The sequence below is a fragment of the Cherax quadricarinatus genome, unplaced genomic scaffold, assembly GCF_038502225.1.
Source record: "Cherax quadricarinatus isolate ZL_2023a unplaced genomic scaffold, ASM3850222v1 Contig2399, whole genome shotgun sequence".
Classification (NCBI taxonomy): domain Eukaryota; kingdom Metazoa; phylum Arthropoda; class Malacostraca; order Decapoda; family Parastacidae; genus Cherax; species Cherax quadricarinatus.
Genome location: NW_027197425.1, coordinates 15,930 through 38,083, shown reverse-complemented (window position 1 = coordinate 38,083; position 22,154 = coordinate 15,930). Strand labels below are relative to the sequence as shown.

At 44.5% G+C, this 22,154-nt stretch overlaps 1 protein-coding gene across 1 annotated transcript in view; it reads right to left on the bottom strand.

Moving 5' to 3' along the window:
- LOC128696519 (zinc finger protein 271) overlaps positions 1–22,154 on the bottom strand; it is a 48,095-nt gene that overhangs the window by 11,668 nt on the left and 14,273 nt on the right. Inside the window, exon 3 of the mRNA XM_070081344.1 lies at positions 19,477–19,483. Coding sequence (XP_069937445.1) covers positions 19,477–19,483 — 7 coding nt within the window. The remainder of the gene's footprint in view (positions 1–19,476; positions 19,484–22,154) is intronic.

Sequence of the window (22,154 nt, the reverse complement as noted above, 5' to 3'; positions counted from 1 at the left end):
AAACATCCTACTGTGTATGATAACTGTTGTCACCTAAATTTGTGAAACAGTACTTATGTGTACCAGTACGTAAATGAATTTGCTTACTTCAAGAACCCTTTGACTGTTTTAGGTTATCGTATGTAATTTACAAGTATGTTACTATGTATGATAACTTGTGTAACTGTATTCATGTGTACCTAAATAAAGTTACAACAAAGTTAGTGAGTCTCCCGGGTGGCAGGTCTGGCACCTAGTGGAATATATCAGTTATCTAACAGCATAATTTTTGGTTTAGTTTACATTAGGGTTTTGACTGATGACATTTTAGCTGCTTTATATAAGGGATTATCATCATCATCATGGCGGAGCACTAAACCCGTAGGATTATACAGCACACGTGGGTGGGGGTTTAATGGAAGTTATTCAGGATCAGTTCAGGAAATCGGAGCAGATCCAGTTCCCCATATAACGAGTCCTCACTAGGGTCAAGGAACCTCCCTTGAGGGGTTTATTTATGAGAGAACTCTCTGTCCAGTAGGAAATTATTTCTTGTGGCTGATGGTCGCCTTGGTAACGTCACTCACCACTGGCATCTACCATTCTTTTCCTTATTGCTACCGTTTTTACCAAATTCTAGAAATACTAGTTTCCCTGCCTGCTTACCTCACAAATTAATGCTGGATTGGCTGTTAATCATCATCCTCCTCCTTTAATCCAGTTTGATACAATGAGGATCAGCCAGGATATTAAGACAGACAATTGTTGTTGTTGTTGGTGGTGTTGAGGGCCACCAAAGCTGACCCGGTGTTGTGCCAGACACCCAACTTGAAAAATAATAATACATCTTAATTTCTACAAGTATTTACAAGGTGTTAGGAAAGACGCATATGCAACAGTTAGGTAGCTTTATTTCGAAACGTTTCACCTACACAGTAGGCTTCTTCAGTCGAGTACAGAAAAATTGATAGAAGCAGAAGATACTTGAAGACTATGTAATCAATCCATCACCCTTGAAGTTTTGAGGTGGTCAGTCCCTCAGTCTGGAGAAGAGTATTATTCCATAGTCTGAACTAAAGCTACCTAACTGTTGCACGTGTGTCTTACCTAACAACTTGTCGGTATTTTACACCATTTTAATATTCACTCTGTCAGACACTGCAACACAATGGCATCTTGGTATAGGACAGAAAACAACTTCGACAACTTCTACTACTGAGAGTGGCTGGATTTTAAAGGGACGTGACCTCCCAACGACTACATTCTTACCTCTACTAGCGGCCTACATCTCACCTCCTGGAGGTATATAAGGCTCCATCCTTACTTCAACTTCATATTCTTTCAGACTATGGAACAATACTCTTCTCCAGACTGAGGGACTGACCACCTCAAAACTTCAAGGGTGATGGACTGATTACATCGTCTTCAAGTCCCTTCTGCTTCTATCAACTTTTCTGTACATCTTACACATCTCCTCCAAACCTATCATCATCCCAGCCACACCTTACTTCTCCTACAAGAACGCTGACTGGGATGCTTTCAAACAACACATAGACAATACTAACCTCACCTAGGACTACAACAACAAACCTATCTCTGACATCGATACTCAACTTGATCTCATCCAGGACACCATTACACAAGCAGCCAACACCGCAATACCAAAGAAAACTCACACAACTCGTTATTCCTTCAAACCCTCACTCAGACCAAGAAGACTAATTATCTGCTACCACAATTGCTTCCTCTACAATACACGGATTTAATCAAGTCCTATTAGATCTTACTTACCTTAGAAACAACATTCTACACAGCCTAGACTAAGACCACAACAATCACTGGTCACAACTCATACAACAAGCGGACAAACAGCGTATTAAAAACACTAAAGCCTTCTGGAACTTTATAAAAAAAATTAGAGGCACAACTCCCACCAACAAATTCAAACACATCACCCACAACAACACACACATCTCAGACCCGCAGGCTGCTACCAACATCTTCAAACACATCTGGGAGAACATCTTCCACCCTCACCCACCTCACCCTAACGTTATTCAACACATTCAGAACATAGAACACTGGAACACTGCGCACACACACAAGAAACAACACCAGATAGCCACATACATCTAGACTCTCTTACCTCCTCCCAAGAACTCGACACTCCTTTCACGAACACAGACATTAAAACTCTCCTCAGACACCTTCCTCCCAAGGCTCCTGGTGCCTCTGGCCTAAACCATATTATCCTAAAACACCTTCCTGACTATCATTACTGCCTACACAAGCCTCCTCAATGCCTCCCTTGCCTCTGGATACTTCCTTTCCCTCTTCAAAGCTGCTACTGCTATCCTCCTTCCTAAACCCAAGAAAGACCACTCTGATCCTAGAAACTATCGCCCTATCAGCCTCCTCGAAGCTTTATGAAAACTATTTGAAAAACTCATCAACCATCGCCTTTGCAGATAGCTGGAACACAACTCTACTTTCTGATGGCCAGTTTGGCTTCAGAACACACAGATCCACACAGGATGCCATTAACATCATTCTCAACTACATCCACATAAACACAAAACAGAAACAGAACAGCCCTGGTTGCAAAAGACGTTGAAAAAGCTTTTGGCACTGTCTGGCATGAAAGGCTCAAGTACAAACTCTGCACTAACTTTAACCTGCCTCTCACTATTCGTAAACTCCTCTGCAACTTCCTAGACGGCCGTACCATGAGAATCAAATTCCAAGGCTGTTACTCTGACTACTTCACACTAAATGCTGGAGTACCCCAGGGATCTGTCCTCTCCCCTACCCTCTACATTTTATACATTAACACATTCCAACACCTGTATACCACAACTCCATCACACTAGCCTATGCAGACGACATTACACAACTTATCACTCATGCCAATACAGATACACTCACACACAAAACACAAAATGAGGTCGACAGGATAGTCATCTGGGAACAAAAATGGAGGATCAAAACCAATGCAGCTAAATCCAACATTGCATATTTTAACTACAGGAAACGTGATCCTCCATTACCTGTCGAGCTCAGAACACCTGACACCCGCACTTACATTCCCATCACGCAATCTGTCACTGTCTTTGGCGTTAATCTTGACTATCTTCTTCGCTTACACGGACACATTCACTCAAGACATGCAATAGCTAGTAAGGCCCTTGCGGGCCTCTACAAGCTGAAACATGCCTCCCACCGCACCAAACTACACCGCTACAAATCCCTAATACGTCCTCTGATAACTTACTCTCCTCTAGCTTTCTCTCTTGCAGCTAAAACGAACTTACTTAAACTGCAGCATGTCCAGAACAAGGCGCTGCGCTGGGTGCTTGATGTCAGATGGGAAGACTTCGCCACAAGCGAGTCTCTCCATGCCCAATTCGACATCCCTGCGCTGAATCTGTACTGGAAGACGCTCAGTGACAGACAAACTTGAGACACGACACGACTACTGGACCTCTCTCCTTGACAAGGACATTCGCAGACCCACAAACCAACACAACCTTTTCTACTCCTTGTATGATCCTACTCCTAACCCTATTTACAAATAACCTTGGATTCTCTGACAGGTACCATTCTCTGACCCACTTTCGCCTTAGCTTTAGGGTTAAGACATGGCTCAATTCTACACTCCTCTCTAGCGCTAATCTTTGACTGTCCCGTCCTCCCCGCTCACCCCACCGGAGTCCCAATAGAAGAGCTTGAATTTCTCTTCTCAATATCTGTCCCACGATCGCCTTCGCTGCTGGGTTAAGCCCTGGCTCTATTTCTACGACTAAGAACACTCCTCTCCAGCACTATTCTTCGTCTGTCCCGTCTTCCCCGCTCATCCCATTTGGCATCTTACCTGTACTATCGTTCGTTCGTTCGTTCGCCTCTGCTTCAGAATCTCTACAACCACTGTGCTCTAAACACCACATCCAAGACTGAGGGACTGATTAGCTCATCTTTTGTATATAGTTCTTCTGTTTTCTTGTTATGTCCAAGAATCTGTATTGATAAAGCCACTGGATGGCGAAACGTCTACAATAAAGATAACCAGATGTTGCACAAGTGTCTTAACCTTCATGAAAAAAGTTAGATTGTCGACCCATAGTGTGATTAACGGCTCACTAAACGCAGAGTCATGTTGGAAGTTCAATATCTCACTCATTTCTTTGTTGGCCTCTCGTTGAAGCAGGGGTCCAATACTAGATGTTGTTTTTGTCCTAGATTTGGCATAAGAAATATCTTGGGATTTTTTTGTTTCATTAGTGGCTTTAAGCTCTTCCTGCGTTTGTCTCCTGTAAGATTCAAGCTTAAGTTTGATATTTGCTATTTCTCTGACCAGTGCCTCCTTTCATATTCCAGGTATACTGGCCCTTTTCACATGGAGTTTACCTGGAGAGAGTTCCGGGGGTCAACGCCCCCGCGCCCGCGGCCCGGTCTGTGACCAGGCCTCCTGGTGGATCAGTTCCTGATCAACCAGGCTGTTACTGCTGGCTGCACACAATCCAACGTACGAGCCACAGCCCGGCTGGTCAGGTACCGACTTTAGGCGCTTGTCCAGTGCCTGCTTGAAGACAGCCAGGGGTCTATTGGTAATCCCTTTTATGTATGCTGGGAGGCAGTTGAACAGTCTCGGGCCCCTGACACTTATTGTATTGTCTCTTAACGTGCTAGTGGCTACCCTGCTTTTCATTGGGGGGGAGGATGTTGCATCGTCTGCCGAGTCTTTTGCTTTCGTTGTGAGTGATTTTCGTGTGCATGCTCGGTACTAGTCCCTCTAGGATTTTCCAGGTGTATATAATCATGTATCAGGGAGGCTGACCCTAGTGAGTCCATCTATCATCATTATATCATGCAGGAGGAGCCACATGTCTATGGTGCATCCAACAAAATAAGCAGACTCTTGGATGTCACTAAAGCCCGGCTCCGGCTGGGTTACAAGTATCTTTGACAAGTTAAATCACCACCACCAGATGTACTCACCTATTTGTACTCACCTATTTGTGGTTGCAGGGGTCGAGTCTTAGCTCCTGGCCCCGCCTCTTCACCGGTTGCTACTGGGCCCTCTCTCTCCCCGCTCCATGAGCTTTATCAAACCTCGTCTTAAAACTGTGTATGGTTCCTGCCTCCACTACGTCATTTTCTAGGCTATTCCACTGCCTTACAACTCTATGACTGAAGAAATACTTCCTAATATCTCTCTGACTCATTTGTGTCTTCAACTTCCAATTGTGGCCTCTTGTTTCTGTGTCCCCTCCCTGGAACATCCTGTCTTTGTCCACCTTGTCTATTCCACGCAGTATTTTATATGTCGTTATCATGTCTCCCCTGACCCTCCTGTCCTCCAGTGTCGTCAGGCCGATTTCCCTTAATCTTTCTTCATAGGACATTCCCCTTAGCTCTGGAACTAACCTTGTGGCAAACCTTTGTACTTTCTCTAGTTTCTTGACGTGCTTTATCAAGTGCGGGTTCCAAACAGGTGCTGCATACTCCAGTATGGGCCTGACATACACGGTGTACAGTGTCTTGAACGATTCCTTACTAAGGTATCGGAATGCTGTTCTCAGGTTTGCCAGGCGCCCATATGCTGCAGCAGTTATCTGATTGATGTGTGCTTCCGGAGACATGCTCGGTGTTATACTCACCCCAAGATCTTTCTCCTTGAGTGAGGTTTGCAGTCTTTGGCCACCTAGCCTATACTCTGTCTGTGGTCTTCTGTGCCCTTCCCCTATCTTCATGACTTTGCATTTGGCAGGATTAAATTCGAGAAGCCATTTGCTGGACCAGGTGTCCAGTCTGTCCAGGTCTCTTTGAAGTCCTGCCTGGTCCTCATCAGATTTAATTCTCCTCATTAACTTCACATCATCTGCAAACAGGGACACTTCTGAGTCTAACCCTTCCATCATGTCGTTCACATATACCAAAAATAGCACTGGTCCTAGGACCGACCCCTGTGGGACCCCGCTCGTCACAGGTGCCCACTGTGATACATCATTACGTACCATGACTCGTTGTTGCCTCCCTGTCAGGTATTCTCTGATCCATTGCAGTGCCCTTCCTGTTATATGCGCCTGATGCTCTAGCTTCTGCACTAATCTCTTGTGAGGAACTGTGTCAAAGGCCTTCTTGCAGTCCAAGAAGATGCAATCAACCCACCCCTCTCTCTCGTGTCTTACTTCTGTTATTTTATCATAAAACTCCAGAAGGTTTGTGACACAGGATTTGCCTTCCGTGAATCCGTGCTGGTTGGCATTTATACTCTTGTTCCGTTCCAGGTGCTCCACCACTCTCCTCCTGATAATCTTCTCCATAATTTTGCATACTATACACGTCAATGACACAGGTCTATAGTTTAGTGCCTCTTTTCTGTCTCCTTTTTTAAAAATGGGAACTACATTTGCCGTCTTCCATACCTCAGGTAGTTGCCCAGTTTCCAGGGACGTGTTGAAGATTGTGGTAAGTGGCACGCACAACATATCTGCTCCCTCTCTAAGGACCCACGGGGAGATGTTGTCCGGTCCCATTGCCTTTGAGGTATCGATGTCCCTTAGCAGTTTCTTCACCTCCTCCTCATCTGTATGTATGTCGTCCAACACTTGTTGGTGTATTCCTTGCTGGTGTCCCCATCTGGTCTGTCCCCCCAGAGTCCTTCCTGTCTCTACTGTAAATACTTCCTTAAATCTCGTGTTGAGCTCCTCACATACCTCTTGATCGTTTCTTGTGAGTTCTCCACCTTCTTTCCTCAGCCTTATCACCTGGTCCTTGACTGTTGTCTTCCTCCTAATGTGGCTATACAGCAGTTTCGGGTCAGATTTGACTTTCGATGCTATGTCGTTTTCATACTGTCGCTGGGCCTCCCTCCTTATCTGTGCATACTCGTTTCTGGCTCTTCTACTAATCTCCTTGTTTTCCTGGGTCCTATGCCTCCTGTACCTTTTCCATTCTCTGTTGCACTTAGTTTTTGCCTCCCTACACCTTCGGGTAAACCAAGGACTCGTTTTGGTCTTCCTATTATTTCTGTTTCCCTTGGGAACAAAACTTTCCTCTGCCTCCTTGCACTTTGTTGCCACATATTCCATCATCTCGTTTACTGATTTTCCTACCATTTCTCTGTCCCACTGAACCTCCTGCAGGAAGTTTCTCATACCTGTGTAGTCCCCCCTTTTATAGTTTGGCCTGTCCCCTTCAGTTCCTGTTACCTTCTCCACTTGTAACTCTACTATATAATCAAAACTCAGAACCACGTGATCGCTAGCTCCAAGGGGCCTCTCGTAAGTGATGTCCTCAATGTCTGAACTGCTCAGGGTGAACACAAGATCCAGTCTTGCTGGCTCATCCTCCCCTCTCTCTCTGGTTGTGTCCCTGACATGTTGATGCATGAGGTTTTCAAGTACCACATCCATCATCTTGGCTCTCCATGTTTCGGGACCCCCATGTGGCTCCAGGTTTTCCCAGTCGATCTCCCTGTGGTTGAAATCGCCCATTACCAGTAACTTTGCTCTGCTCGAGTGAGCTCTTCTTGCCACCTCAGCCAGTGTGTCCACCATCACCCTGTTGTTTTCTTCGTACTCCTCTCTTGGCCTCCTGCAGTTCTGTGGTGGGTTATACATCACTCCAATGACTACTTTATGTTCTCCGGACTGAATTGTACCTACAATGTAGTCTCTTTCTCCAATCATGTCCATGCCTTCCATTTCCTCAAATCCCCATCGGTGTTTTATGAGCAGTGCAACCCCTCCTCCCCCTCTACTCCTTCTATCTTTCCTCAGGATCTGATATCCCGTTGGGAAGATTGTGTCTGTTATTGTCTCAGCGAGTTTTGTTTCTGTGACTGCTATGATGTCTGGGGATTTTTCACTGATTCTTTCGTTCCACTCCTCATGTTTATTCGTTATTCCATCCGCGTTTGTGTACCAAACTTTCAGTTTCTTTTCTATCATTGTGGTCATGCAAGAATATTGGGGTTGGGGGAGCGAGAGCCTTGGTGGGGGCCTATATGGGGCTGTGGTGTAGGTGGGGTTTGTGATGATGGGGGTGGGGTCAGAATGCCCATAAGGGACAGCTGTTGGGGTGAGGTTTGTGATATGGGGGTTGGTGGCAGAGGGAACAGTGAGTGGGTTGTAGTATAGGTTGCTCAGTTGCGTTGGGAATGTCGCGGTTGGAGTCTTTTGGTGGGAGATTCTGTGGGGTGTGTTTGCCCTTCCTCCTGTGTCTGGGTCCTGCTCATTTTCGTCATTGCCTCTCGTTCCTCCTTGCGTCTCTGTACCCTCTCTTTCAGTGTAGTCCTTTCTTCTTGTGTTCTGTCGCGGTCGAGGTATACTCTCTGGTACCCCTGTTTGTCCCTCAGTCTTGCTTTCTCTTGCAGAATCCTGGTTCGAACTGATTCTTCCTTGAAAATTACTTTGACAGGCCGTATCCTTCCACTCGCAAACCACCCAATTCTCTGAAAATTTGTCACCTGGGTCATATCGCCCTCACCTATTGTTTTCATGATGCCTTCAATCATTTTTTTCTCCTCCTGTTTTATTTCTTCAAAGTTGTCCCCCTTGGCTTCTTGGAGCCCGTACACAAAAACTGACCTCGCCCTTTCCTCCTCCCACTGAGTCTCCATCTGCTTCCTCTGAGGCATTTTATTTCCTTCCATTGACATGTTCTTGCCTTCAGTCCCTGTCATATCTGAAACTTCTATTCTCAGTGAACTGTCTTTCATGACCAGCTGTCCCTTGCTACTGCAGTTGGCTGTTAGAATCTCTGCATATAGCATACCTTCATTGTCTTCGGACCTGTCATTTGATCTTAGTGTGCTCCTCGTCTTTTCCCTGGCCCCACGTGGGTCTGATAGGGCCTTCGTGTACGGCATGTCTCCGTTGTTGCTTACCGTCCCCTTGTCTGCACCTGACATTGAATTTCCTGATGTCACATCTGAATTGTCATTTGTCTCTCTAATCTGTTTCAGGCTTTGCAGTTTCTCTTCTAAGCACTGTATCCTAGCTTCTGCTGCTAAGACCTGTACTTCCCACTTCCTGCACTCTTCAGCTATCCGCTCCTCCATTTTCTTACCAAGCTCTACTATCTTCCTTCCCCACTCTTCCTCCCTTTTTTGGAGCTCTAACTCCCAGTCTTTCCTCCCTGGTTCGTCTACCAGATCTCTGGTTTTCCGTCCTCTAGGGCCACCCATTTTTTTTTTTTTTTTTACCACAGACAGAAGGCTAGAGGAGGGAGAGGGTGCGAGGGGGAGAGAGAAAGGGTAGAAAGAGGGAGAGAGAGGAGAGAGAAAGGGTAGAAAGAGGGAGAGAGAGGAGAGAGTATGGGGGTGAGGGATAAGACCAAGGGGGGGAGAGAGAGAAATGTGAGGGGGGAGAGAAAGGGTAGAGAGAGGGAGAAAGAGAGGGAGAGAGAGAGAGAGAGAGAGAGAGGGAGAAAGGAGGGTGAGGGAAAAGGCTATGAGAGAGAGAAATGCGAGGGAGGGGTAGAAATATAGGGGAGATGGAGAGAGAAGCCTATAGAGAGAGAGGAGGGTGAGGGGGTTATGGGAGAGATATAGTCGATGGAGAGACTGTCTAACTTATTTCCATTGAGAGAGAGAGAGAGAGAGAGAGAGAGAGAGAGAGAGAGAGAGAGAGAGAGAGAGAGGGAATCGAGAGAGAGAGAAAGAAAGAGTAGGGGGGAAGGGGAGGGAAAAAGGCTATGAGAGAGAGAAACACGAGGGAGGGGGAGAGAGAAAGATAGGAGGGAGGAGGGAGTGAAGGCAAGAGCGGGGGAGGGGAAAGGTCTGTGGGGGAGGGAAAGGTGTGTGGGGGGGTGAGGGGATGCAATCAAATTCCAAGGATCAGCTGTGAATGAGTGGGTGTGTGTACTCACCTAGTTGTGGTTTCAGGGGTCGAGACTCAGCTCCTGGCCCCGAGTGTGTATGTGTGTGCACGCGTGTGTGTGTGAGCACGTCAGTTGTTTATATGTCCCAGAAATACAATTCACCTCTGTGTATCCGTAATACTAATAAGATACCATTAACACTGAGAGTAATTCTAATAATTATAATACTAGCGTGTGTTAACGAGTCTTTCTTTCACCCAGTTATGTACTACCTTTTACTACATGTGTACCCAATACTTGCTTCTCAGATTGTACTGTCTTTGTGTCCTAAAACATTATCTCTCGAAACTGTTGTCAGGGCTGTAGTCCCATTAGCCACGACTTAATCCTCCTGCCTATTCCTTGCTCCTACAAATTTTATCTTCCTACTACTGCTAGGTGTTGTGTGTATGATAATCGCTCTGGAGCAGGGTTTGTGATAGCCAGCTACCAGTGATCGTAGGGCCGGCTCTACCACTCAAAACTTCCCGCCAACCACAAACAGGTGATTTGTACGTTACAACTCAGAGGGGACGTCCATCCAGATGCCTGATGTACGATGCTCGCTGTACGATGCTCGCTGTACGATGACTCGTGCACCTCGCCCTTCCGCCGCTGACTTCTTCAGCTATTCTTTTCTCGTTGCCCTTTTGAGTCCTCATTTACCACACTTATCACTTGTATACTGCTACTTTTATAATTTACACTTCACTTTTGGTAAGTACACTTCTTATTTGTGATGACACCCAACCTGTTATGGCGGCGCTACTTCCTCAGGCCTACTGCTGCCACCTTCTCTGCTTATATATATTTATGTATATGTATGTATATATATATATAATGTTTACTGTGATATTATATATATATATATATATATATATATATATATATATATATATATATATATATATATATATATATATATATCCCCTTTCTGACTAGCTTGTTCACGCTGTGTGCTAAATCACAGTTTGTCGTTAGCCAACCTCTCTTAATTCTATTTGATCTTTTCTCTTTAGTCACTCGCTTTGTACTTTGTATATTTGTAACAGTGTGGCAACAAGTGCCAACTAGGCCTCAACGAACTGGCACTTTGAAATTTTGTTGTATAATTTCAGGCTTTCTCTCGCCTTTACTTTATTTATTTTTGCTAATACTTTGGTTATCACTTGTAGGGTTGTTCACTGACGTTGTCACTAACACTGGTTGCTTCTAGCTGCTAAAACACGCCCTAAAAGCACTAAGATTCTCGGAGCCTGGCGCTTGTGACCCACTACACTACGTGTGTGTGTGTGTGTGTGTGTGTGTGTGTACTCACCTAGTTGTGTTGCAGGGGTCGAGTCCAAGCTCCTGTGTGTGTGTGTGTGTGTGTATGTGTGTGTGTGTGTGTGTGTGTGACTCAACAATCAATATTTGCACCAATAACTCATTACAAGTGTGATCGGGTGTGGAAGTGTGAATTGCTCATTACTCTATAATTTGTTCATGATTGTAGCCATGTATAAACGCAAGTAACCATTCTTACAGTATTCATTACCTTTGTAACTTGTGAGTTCATTACCTTGTACCTAGTTCAGCCATCAAAACTTTGGGGCCCAGTCCCTGGACCCATTACGTACCTCTGTAATCTGTAAATACCTTTGTAACTTGTCATGATTGTGACTAGACCTACCTGGAGTTCATTACCTTTGTAAATTGTGAATTCATTACCTCTGTAACTTGCTCAGCTATCAAAACTTTGGAGTCCAGTCCCTGGACCAATTATGTACCTCTGTAATCTTTTGACTACCGCCCACAGGATGGGTATGGGGTGCATAATAAACATATTAAACTAACTAAAATGGGCGGGAGTACCGGTACTTAAAACATGGAGGGGAGAGAAAAGAGAAAAGCCTCTAACTGAATGCCGCAGAAGTCACAGTGAGACACTCCCCCCCCCGAGGAAATGGTGGGCATTAAAATCGCCAAGTAACATAAGTGGTGACAGTAAGGAAGAAATCAGAAATGCAACATCTGTTATAGATAAGGCCCAAGAAGAAGATACAAAGAACAGATTGTATACCACTTATTCAAGAGGATATGGGCTGCAGTGTAATGCAGCGAAGTATGAACAAAGAGTGACGGTATGGAATACTGGTACATAAAAAAAGTGCACTGTCAATAAAGGTTCCATTGGGAAAAGGATCCGATGAATATAATAAATCATAGCCCAAGATGGGATGGATAACAGTGGAGCATAATTTGTGTTCTTGTAAACAAACACAAACAAGGGAAAACTGGGAGAGCAACACTTGGAGCTCACCCCGGTTACCTCTGAGGCTGCGGATATTCCACTGTAAATAAGCTATGATTTGCAAAGAGAAAGATACAAGAAATCTGAAGGTAGACGTATCTATGGACCAGTAGGATTAGAAAAGTCCACATGTGGAGGAAGCGGAAAACTTTTAAGCAGCAAAGGATTGAGATGCTGCAATGAAAATTGTGCAGACAGAGAAGAATGAAGAACAGGAGGTGGATCGGTGTCCATCACTGGTCTAGTCTCCTCTATATATTCAGAGATAGCTTCGTGTTGCAGAGGACAAGAACATTGTATGTGGTACAATATTGGAGATGGAAGAGGGTGAATAAAGATAAGGGAGATGATGGACTTTACCAAAGCAGGGAGGGACGAAAGGGTAGAGGTAACTAGAGAAGCAGCTTGGGAGGGGACAGGAGAGGAGGTGGCCTGGGAGGGGACAAAAGAGGAAGAAACTTGGGAGGGGACAGGAGAAGAAGGTACTGTATGAGGAGGAGGATGAACCTCCACACTCATAACAGAGCCAGTTACAGGTGAAGAACTGGGTACAGAGACTGGGAAGGAAAAATGAGTAGGTTGCAGAAGGAAAGGAGGGATGAAAGATTTTAACAATGGGGATGCTTTGGACTTCGGAGGAGAGGGGCGATGGGCAGTAGGTGTTGTACGAAGTTTTGTAGACACAAGCTTGCGGGTGAGAAGAGGAAGAGGTGAGAAAAGAATGAGGTGCCAAGGTAGGGACTAAGTCCAGGACAGCAAAAGAATTAGAGACAGGGGTGACTGTGGAAGGGGTGACAACAGAGGAGGCTGGGATCCCAGAGGAGGGGGTAACGTTTAGTAGCTTGAGAATAAGAAATACAGGTAAGTTTTCCTTGGAGGCATAGATGAGAGACTATCATAGCATATGGGAGGCCTTCTGCCTCTTTGAGACAACGGATTTCACGCTTATTTAAGTAAACTTGGTAAAGGGAAGAGTATGATGGGCGAGCCTCATGACAATTAAGGCAACAGGGAGGTAGATTACAAGACATATTGCTATGGTCGTCAGCACACAGACTGGGAATTCAGCCATGGACCTGCAATATTTTGCTGGATGACCAAATTGCCAGCAATTTCTACACTGTTGCGGTTTTGGGATCACCTTTCAAACTTGTAAATGGTGTCCGGCAATATATGCAGAGGACGGAAGCTCACAGCAGTCAAAAGTTAAGCGAGCTACATTGCAAGGGAATCGCCTCTGCCTGCAGGCAGGGAGGACATAAGTGTCTACTTTGAGGACTAGGAGGTCTTGGAGTTCTAGCTGTTCCAAAATGTCATTGCCACATGTCTGGAAATTCTACTGGACAATGGTACGGAGCAGAATGACAGTACCACTACAAGAATTGAGGGCATGATGTTTTTCAATGGTTACAGGAATAGTATCGATAGTTGTAAGGAGAGAGAGATCGTGAGCTTGGTTAGCATTTTGGACAGTGATGATGCATACACTCATGAGAGCATGAAAGGATATATATCTACGAACATGGCATAGGAGCGCCGCCAATACTATGGTCGGAAAGATAGGCAGTAGAGGAAGTCAGTTGTCAAGTAAAAAAAGTTAGTCCATCGTGTATCTTGAAACAGCATGGAAAGGGAGTGCGTGACTTGCCGGTCTTTTCTGAGTAGAACGAGAAGGAAGTGAAGAAGTATCATCAGGTAATTGTCTTGGGCATTTAGGTGTGGGACCAGAGTTGGTTCGACATGGGATGGGCGGGCGATCCGATAATTGTCGTATTGTAGAGGGAGAAGCCGGAAGAATAGTCAAAGAAGAGTGGAGGTCAGACGTATTGAAGGAGTTAGTCAAAACCCTGGTACTTGAAGTGGGTGATGAAACAGCACCAGCAAGAGGTACAGGGGTATTAGGAATGTCCAAAGAGTAGTCAGATAACGAGGCAGGGTCAGAACAGGGTGTGGTATCAGCAAGGAGCCTGGGGGGGAGTAGGTTACTGGATTTGGGACTCCATGGTTATGTCACTTCTTTGTTGTTTTGTAGTGGAGGAATAGCTCCTAGGAGGCAAAAGATGGCCGTCAATCCCCCTCCTTGCCCAAGAGGACCCCAACACCGCAAGTAGGGCAGATGTGGCATGAAACCTGGGCCATACCCTGCCCTTCATGCCAGTAAATGGGCAATCTGGGATAGCAACCTGACATCCGCCGAGCCACCTTGGTGGACAAGAGGGCGGCTGGACTCCTTCCACATAGCATACCTCCATCGGCTACCACCCCACGGAATCTGACAGGCAGCCTCCAGAGATACACCCATCACCTGAAAGACACTCAAAGCCATCCCCTGGGGGACTGGAGAGGGATCGGGACACCTTCAGGTGATCCACATTCCACGGCAAACTACACCACCGCCAAGGACCTCAACGGAGTGGAATGGACCCTTGACTCCCTTCCCAGGGCTACGAACTGCAATGCCTAAGGAAACAACCTCAAAGGCTGAAAACAGGAAAGGAAAAGGGGAGGGATGGGGAGAGGGATGGGAGGATAGGACAGGGAATGGGAGGAATGGGACATAACTAGCTTCAATCGGAGGAAGACCAAAGGGTCCAATTCCTCGGATCAAGAGCCTCTTCACTGCAAGGAGCCCCCTTTAACTACAAATAGTTGAGTGCACACATCTTGCTTAGTTTTGATAATTTAGCAGTTAAGTGTTGTACTACAGTACTGGAGGGCCCCACTTACAGAGCAGGATAGGTTCTGGGCTACTGTTGTAAAGCAAAAATCACTATAAAGTGAAACAGCTTTTTTTCACTTTCAAATACATATAAATGCCTGATAATGTTCTTATACAATCTTACAGTAAGTGAGCAATAGAGCCAGATCAAAAAAATGAAAATGAAGTACACATTACTGTCCTTAAACTATTTTCTCCTTTATAGTGAGTGGCGAATAAATTCACTGTAGGAAGTCTAAACTAATGAAGAATGGTTATACTTGAAAACCATTGTATTAGCAAAATGCTGTATAGCGAAGAACTGTAAAGTGAAGCACTATTAAAGCATGCCCACCTGTAGTTAAAATATGGACAGCCTAGTGAACCCCTTTTAACCTTTCTGCAGCTTAAAAAAAAAAAATACCAGTGAAGTAATGACAAACTAGCATTCTAAAAGTTAACCGATGCTCACCCAGGGGACTTGGACACCAATCTCTATGCTGAGCTTCAGCAAACTGTTATGAAGCTCAGCATCAATGAATCTGGTTTTAAAATGATTTCATAATACTACAAACCTGAGAGTGCATTTCCAAATGTAGACACTGCAGTCCCATAGCTCTATCGCTAGCTCAACATTGAGGTCTAGACTTCAAATCTCCAGTACAGCTGGATAATATTAGGATGTTGTCATAAGACACCTGCTGTACACGTTCACTCATCTGTGTGCTAATCTACTGGTGTGGGTAGCATCCTGGGACAAAACTGACCTAATTTGCCTGAAATGCTCTGCATAACAAGCAGCATTCTACATAGTAGTATGTCGGTTTGTAGATAAATGGTTCAGAGAACCGACACGCTGATAAATTAGACACATATGCAACTCTTGGGTATCTTTATTCAGGAAACGTTTCGCCATACAGTGGCTTCATCAGTCCATACATAGGAGAAACTTGAAGAACAGGAGGAGAATGAGGTAATCAGTCCCTCAACCTTGAGTCGATGTGGTCAGTCCACCAATCTTGAATAGAATACGGCATATGGGCGGATAAGCAGCTTATGAACCGTAGGCAGGAGAGGTGCAGCAGATGTAGGTGGTGTCACATTTGTTCAATGTGGAAGTAGGTCGTGCCCAAGGGTTAGGCAAGCGAAGAATTCCCAAGTATTAAGATCCCAAGAAGTTGCAGTGTCTGACAGGATTGTAGATGAAGATACCCAAGAGTTGCACATGTGTCTAATTTATCAACGTGTCGGTTCTCTGAACCATTCATAAGAACATAAGAAAGAAGGAACACTGCAACAGGCCTACTGACCCATGCAGAGCAGGTCCTTAAGGATGTCAGCCACAGCACCGTGTCTTCCTTTGCAGATGACACCCGAATCTGCATGACAGTGTCTTCCATTGCAGACACTGCAAGGCTCCAGGCGGACATCAACCAAATCTTTCAGTGGGCTGCAGAAAACAATATGAAGTTCAACGATGAGAAATTTCAATTACTCAGATATGGTAAACACGAGGAAATTAAATCTTCATCAGAGTACAAAACAAATTCTGGCCACAAAATAGAGCGAAACACCAACGTCAAAGACCTGGGAGTGATCATGTCGGAGGATCTCACCTTCAAGGACCATAACATTGTATCAATCGCATCTGCTAGAAAAATGACAGGATGGATAATGAGAACCTTCAAAACTAGGGAGGCCAAGCCCATGATGACACTCTTCAGGTCACTTGTTCTATCTAGGCTGGAATATTGCTGCACACTAACAGCACCTTTCAAGGCAGGTGAAATTGCTGACCTAGAAAATGTACAGAGAACCTTCACGGCGCGCATAACGGAGATAAAACACCTCAATTACTGGGAGCGCTTGAGGTTCCTGAACCTGTATTCCCTGGAACGCAGGCGGGAGAGATACATGATTATATACACCTGGAAAATCCTAGAGGGACTAGTACCGAACTTGCACACGAAAATCACTCACTACGAAAGCAAAAGACTTGGCAGACGATGCAACATCCCCCCAATGAAAAGCAGGGGTGTCACTAGCACGTTAAGAGACCATACAATAAGTGTCAGGGGCCCGAGACTGTTCAACTGCCTCCCAGCATACATAAGGGGGATTACCAACAGACCCCTGGCAGTCTTCAAGCTGGCACTGGACAAGCACCTAAAGTCGGTTCCTGACCAGCCGGGCTGTGGCTCGTACGTTGGTTTGCGTGCAGCCAGCAGCAACAGCCTGGTTGATCAGGCTCTGATCCACCAGGAGGCCTGGTCACAGACCGGGCCGCGGGGGCGTTGACCCCCGGAACTCTCTCCAGGTAAACTCCAGGTAAACACCTCATAGGGAAGATTTCTGATATATGGGATCATCTTTGTCATCCTCCTCTGTACGTTTTCCAGAGCATTTATATCCATTCTGTAATACGGTGACCAGAACTGAGCAGCATAGTCTAAATGAGGCCTAACCAAGGATATATAGAGTTGAAGAACAACCTGAGGACTTCTATTATTTATACTTCTAGATATGAAGCCAAGAATTCTGTTAGCTTTATTGCGAACACTAATGCACTGTTGTCTTGGTTTTAGATTACTGCTAACCAGAACTCCTAAATCCTTTTCGCAATCAGTAGTATTAAGATCTACATTATTTAGTTTATATGTGGCATGGTTATTTAACTGTCCAACATTTAGAACTTTGCATTTGTCAATATTAAACTGCATCTGCCACTTCTCCGACCATTGCATCAGTCTATTCAAATCATCCTGGAGTGCTCTAGTGTCCTCATTAGAATGAATTGGACGGCCTATTTTGGTGTCATCAGCAAATTTGCTTATGTCGCTATTTATTCCCTCATCTATGTCGTTTATGTAAATTGTGAACAACAACGGGCCCAACACTGACCCCTGAGGAACACCGCTTGTGACGTGCCCCCATTCTGATTTCTCCCCATTTATGCAAACTCTCTGCTGCCTATTTGTCAGCCATGCCTCTACCCAGGAAAAAATTTCTCCTCCTATTCCGTGTGCCTTAAGTTTCCTCAATAGCCTCTGATGTGGAACTCTATCGAAAGCCTTACTGAAGTCCATATACACAATATCATATTCATTACCATGATCTACCTCCTCAAACACCTTAGTGAAAAAAGTTAGTAAATTCGTAAGACAGGAACGCCCCTTTGTAAAACCGTGTTGAGATTCATTAATCAATCTGTGCCTATCAAGATGGCTACGAATTGCTTCGGCAATTATTGATTCCATAAATTTTCCCACTATGGAGGTAAGGCTTATTGGTCTATAGTTCGAAGCCAAGGACCTGTCACCTGCCTTGTAAATAGGTATTACATTTGCCATTTTCCACTTATCAGGCACTATGCCAGTTTGTAGTGATATGTTAAAAAGATTAGCCAAAGGTATGCTAAGTTCCTCTTTACATTCCTTTAACACCCTTGCAAACAGTTCATCAGGGCCTGGGGATTTGTTAGGTTTTAGTTTCTCTATTTGTCTGAGGACCATGTCACTAGTTACCGCAATCGTGCATAGTTTATTATCATCCTGTTCTACATAATCTATTATTTCAGGAATATCGCTAGTATTTTCCTGGGTGAAAACTGAGAGGAAGTAGGTATTGAGAATTTCACACATATCCTTATCACTGTCAGTGATCTGACCAGAGTTACTCTTAAGTGGGCCAATCTTGTCCCTAATCTTACTTCTGTATACCTGAAAGAACCCTTTTGGGTTAGTCTTTGAATCCCTTGCGACCTTAGCCTCATAATCCCTTTTTGCTTTTCTTATTCCTTTCTTTATTTCTCTCTTTAATTGAATATATTGATTTCTTAACTGCCCATCCCCTCTTTTGATACGCCTATATATGCCTCTCTTTTGACCAATGAGATGTTTTAATCTATTGTTCATCCATTTGGGATCATTTTTGTTAGATCTAATTTCCCTACTCGGAACAAAAGTTGTCTGGGCAGCTAGAACTATGCTCTGAAAAACGTCATATTGGCAACCAAGATCACCTACCTGACCCATAGTCAGGACATCCCAATTTAGCCCACCCAGGTAATTTTTCAGTCCCATGAAGTCGGCCAAGCGAAAATCTGGGACAGAGATTTGATTGCAGTTATCTGGGTAATTCCATGATATATTGAAACTAAGTGATTTGTGATCACTTTCCCCAAGCTCATCATTAACCTCAAGATTATTAATTAGTGAATCTTTGTTGGCAAGAACCAAGTCAAGCAGATTGTTTCCTCTAGTTGGTTCTGTCACAACCTGTTCTAAAAAGCAATCCTGAACCGTATCAAGAAAGTCACTAGACTCAAGATTTCCTGTCATATTGTTCCAATCAATTTGTCTAAAGTTAAAATCTCCCATTATCACAACATTTTCATATCTAGATGCCTTATGAATTTCGTCCCATAACAGCTTACTGCACTCCCTATCAAGGTTTGGGGGCCTATAAATCACACCCAAAATTAATTTGTCACGTCCCTCGAGAAACTGTAGCCAAACAGATTCTGTGTTCGATGTTTCTAATCTTATATCATGTCTAAGACAACAATTTAAATTTTCTCTGACATACATCGCCACTCCACCACCCTTCCTGTTGACCCTATCAGTGTGGAATAGTTTATAACCCTGTATGTTGCATTCAGAAGGCATTTCTCTATCTTTCAGGTTGAACCAGGTCTCTGTTATACCAATAATATCTATATTACCTACACTTGCAAGTAATCTTAGCTCATCTATCTTATTTCTTAGACTCCTACTATTTGTATAGTAAACCTTAAGGGAGCTAGTCACTCGTTGCCCTCTACTATCTCTCTTTGTTTGTTGATCAATTGATTTGCCATTACTAGCAACTTTATTTTGAATATTGTCTTTTAAACATATCCCTGAGGTATCCCGGTAATAACTGCTGTTTTTAACCCTAATGCTGCAGCCTGATTGTTTCCCACAAACACCCATACCTCTATAATCTATCAGTTTAAATTCCTAGACAAGTCATCAATTACCCTCTCAATCGAATTGGCTAATGCAACCACTCCATCCCCAGAGAGATGAACCCCATCCCTTGCATACATATCACGTTTGCCAAAGAATAGGTCCCAGTTATCAATGAATGGGATTGCAAGTTCCTTGCAGTACCTGTCTAGCCAGCAATTTATACCAATTGCCCTAGACATCCATTCATTGCCCACTCCCTTTCTAGGCAAGATGCTACATATGACTGGGATCCCTCCCTTAGACCTAACTACTTCTATGGCTGACCTGTACTTATCCAGCAGCTCCTCTCTCCTGCCCTTCCCAATGTCATTACCCCCAGCACTAAGACAGATAATGGGCTTGTTCCCATTACCTGCCATAATATTATCCAACCTGCTGACTATGTCACCAACACCAGCTCCAGGAAGGCACACTCTCTGTCTGACCTTTCTGTCTCTGTTACAAAATGCACGGTCCATATATCTTACCTGAGAATCGCCTACTATTAAAATATTCTTACCTTGATTAGCAGGGGAATCAGTGGTACCTTCAACCTCACTAACCACTGAAGTACACTCGTCTTGGAGAACAGAGAATCGATTTCCTACCTTCACATCTTCTCTATTAACTCTCCTCATCTTCCTTCTTCCTGAACTGTGAACCGCTTGGCACTTAAAGCGGCTGCCACTATCACTGCTGGTGACCATTTCCTCCTTACCAGCTAAATCCTTCTCACACTTACTCCCAAACTCATCTATGCGAAGCTTCAGGCTCCTATTTTCCTCCTGAAGAAGTAGAACCTCCTTCTTCAACATTTTTTTTTATTAGCACACTGGCCGATTCCCACCAAGGCAGGGTGGCCCCGAAAAAGAAAAACTTTCACCATCATTCACTCCATCACTGTCTTGCCAGAAGGGTGCTTTACACTACAGTTTTTAAACTGCAACATTAACACCCCTCCTTCAGAGTGCAGGCACTGTACTTCCCATCTCCAGGACTCAAGTCCGGCCTGCCGGTTTCCCTGAATCCCTTCATAAATGTTACTTTGCTCACACTCCAACAGCACGTCAAGTATTAAAAACCATTTGTCTCCATTCACTCCTATCAAACACGCTCACGCATGCCTGCTGGAAGTCCAAGCCCCTCGCACACAAAACCTCCTTTACCCCCTCCCTCCAACCTTTCCTAGGCCGACCCCTACCCCGCCTTCCTTCCACTACAGACTGATACACTCTTGAAGTCATTCTGTTTCGCTCCATTCTCTCTACATGTCCGAACCACCTCAACAACCCTTCCTCAGCCCTCTGGACAACAGTTTTGGCAATCCCGCACCTCCTCCTAACTTCCAAACTACGAATTCTCTGCATTATATTCACACCACACATTGCCCTCAGACATGACATCTCCACTGCCTCCAGCCTTCTCCTCGCTGCAACATTCATCACCCATGCTTCACACCCATATAAGAGCGTTGGTAAAACTATACTCTCATACATTCCCCTCTTTGCCTCCAAGGACAAAGTTCTTTGTCTCCACAGACTCCTAAGTGCACCGCTCACCCTTTTCCCCTCATCAATTCTATGATTCACCTCATCTTTCATAGACCCATCCGCTGACACGTCCACTCCCAAATATCTGAATACATTCACCTCCTCCATACTCTCTCCCTCCAATCTGATATCCAATCTTTCATCACCTAATCTTTTTGTTATCCTCATAACCTTACTCTTTCCTGTATTCACTTTTAATTTTCTTCTTTTACATACCCTACCAAATTCATCCACCAACCTCTGCAACTTCTCTTCAGAATCTCCCAAGAGCACAGTGTCATCAGCAAAGAGCAACTGTGACAACTCCCACTTTATGTGTGATTCTTTATCTTTTAACTCCACGCCTCTTGCCAAGACCCTCGCATTTACTTCTCTTACAACCCCATCTATAAATATATTAAACAACCACGGTGACATCACACATCCTTGTCTAAGGCCTACTTTTACTGGGAAATAATCTCCCTCTTTCCTACATACTCTAACTTGAGCCTCACTATCCTCGTAAAAACTCTTCACTGCTTTCAGTAACCTACCTCCTATACCATACACCTGCAACATCTGCCACATTGCCCCCCTATCCACCCTGTCATACGCCTTTTCCAAATCCATAAATGCCACAAAAACCTCTTTAGCCTTATCTAAATACTGTTCACTTATATGTTTCACTGTAAACACCTGGTCCACACACCCCCTACCTTTCCTAAAGCCTCCTTGTTCATCTGCTATCCTATTCTCCGTCTTACTCTTAATTCTTTCAATAATAACTCTACCATACACTT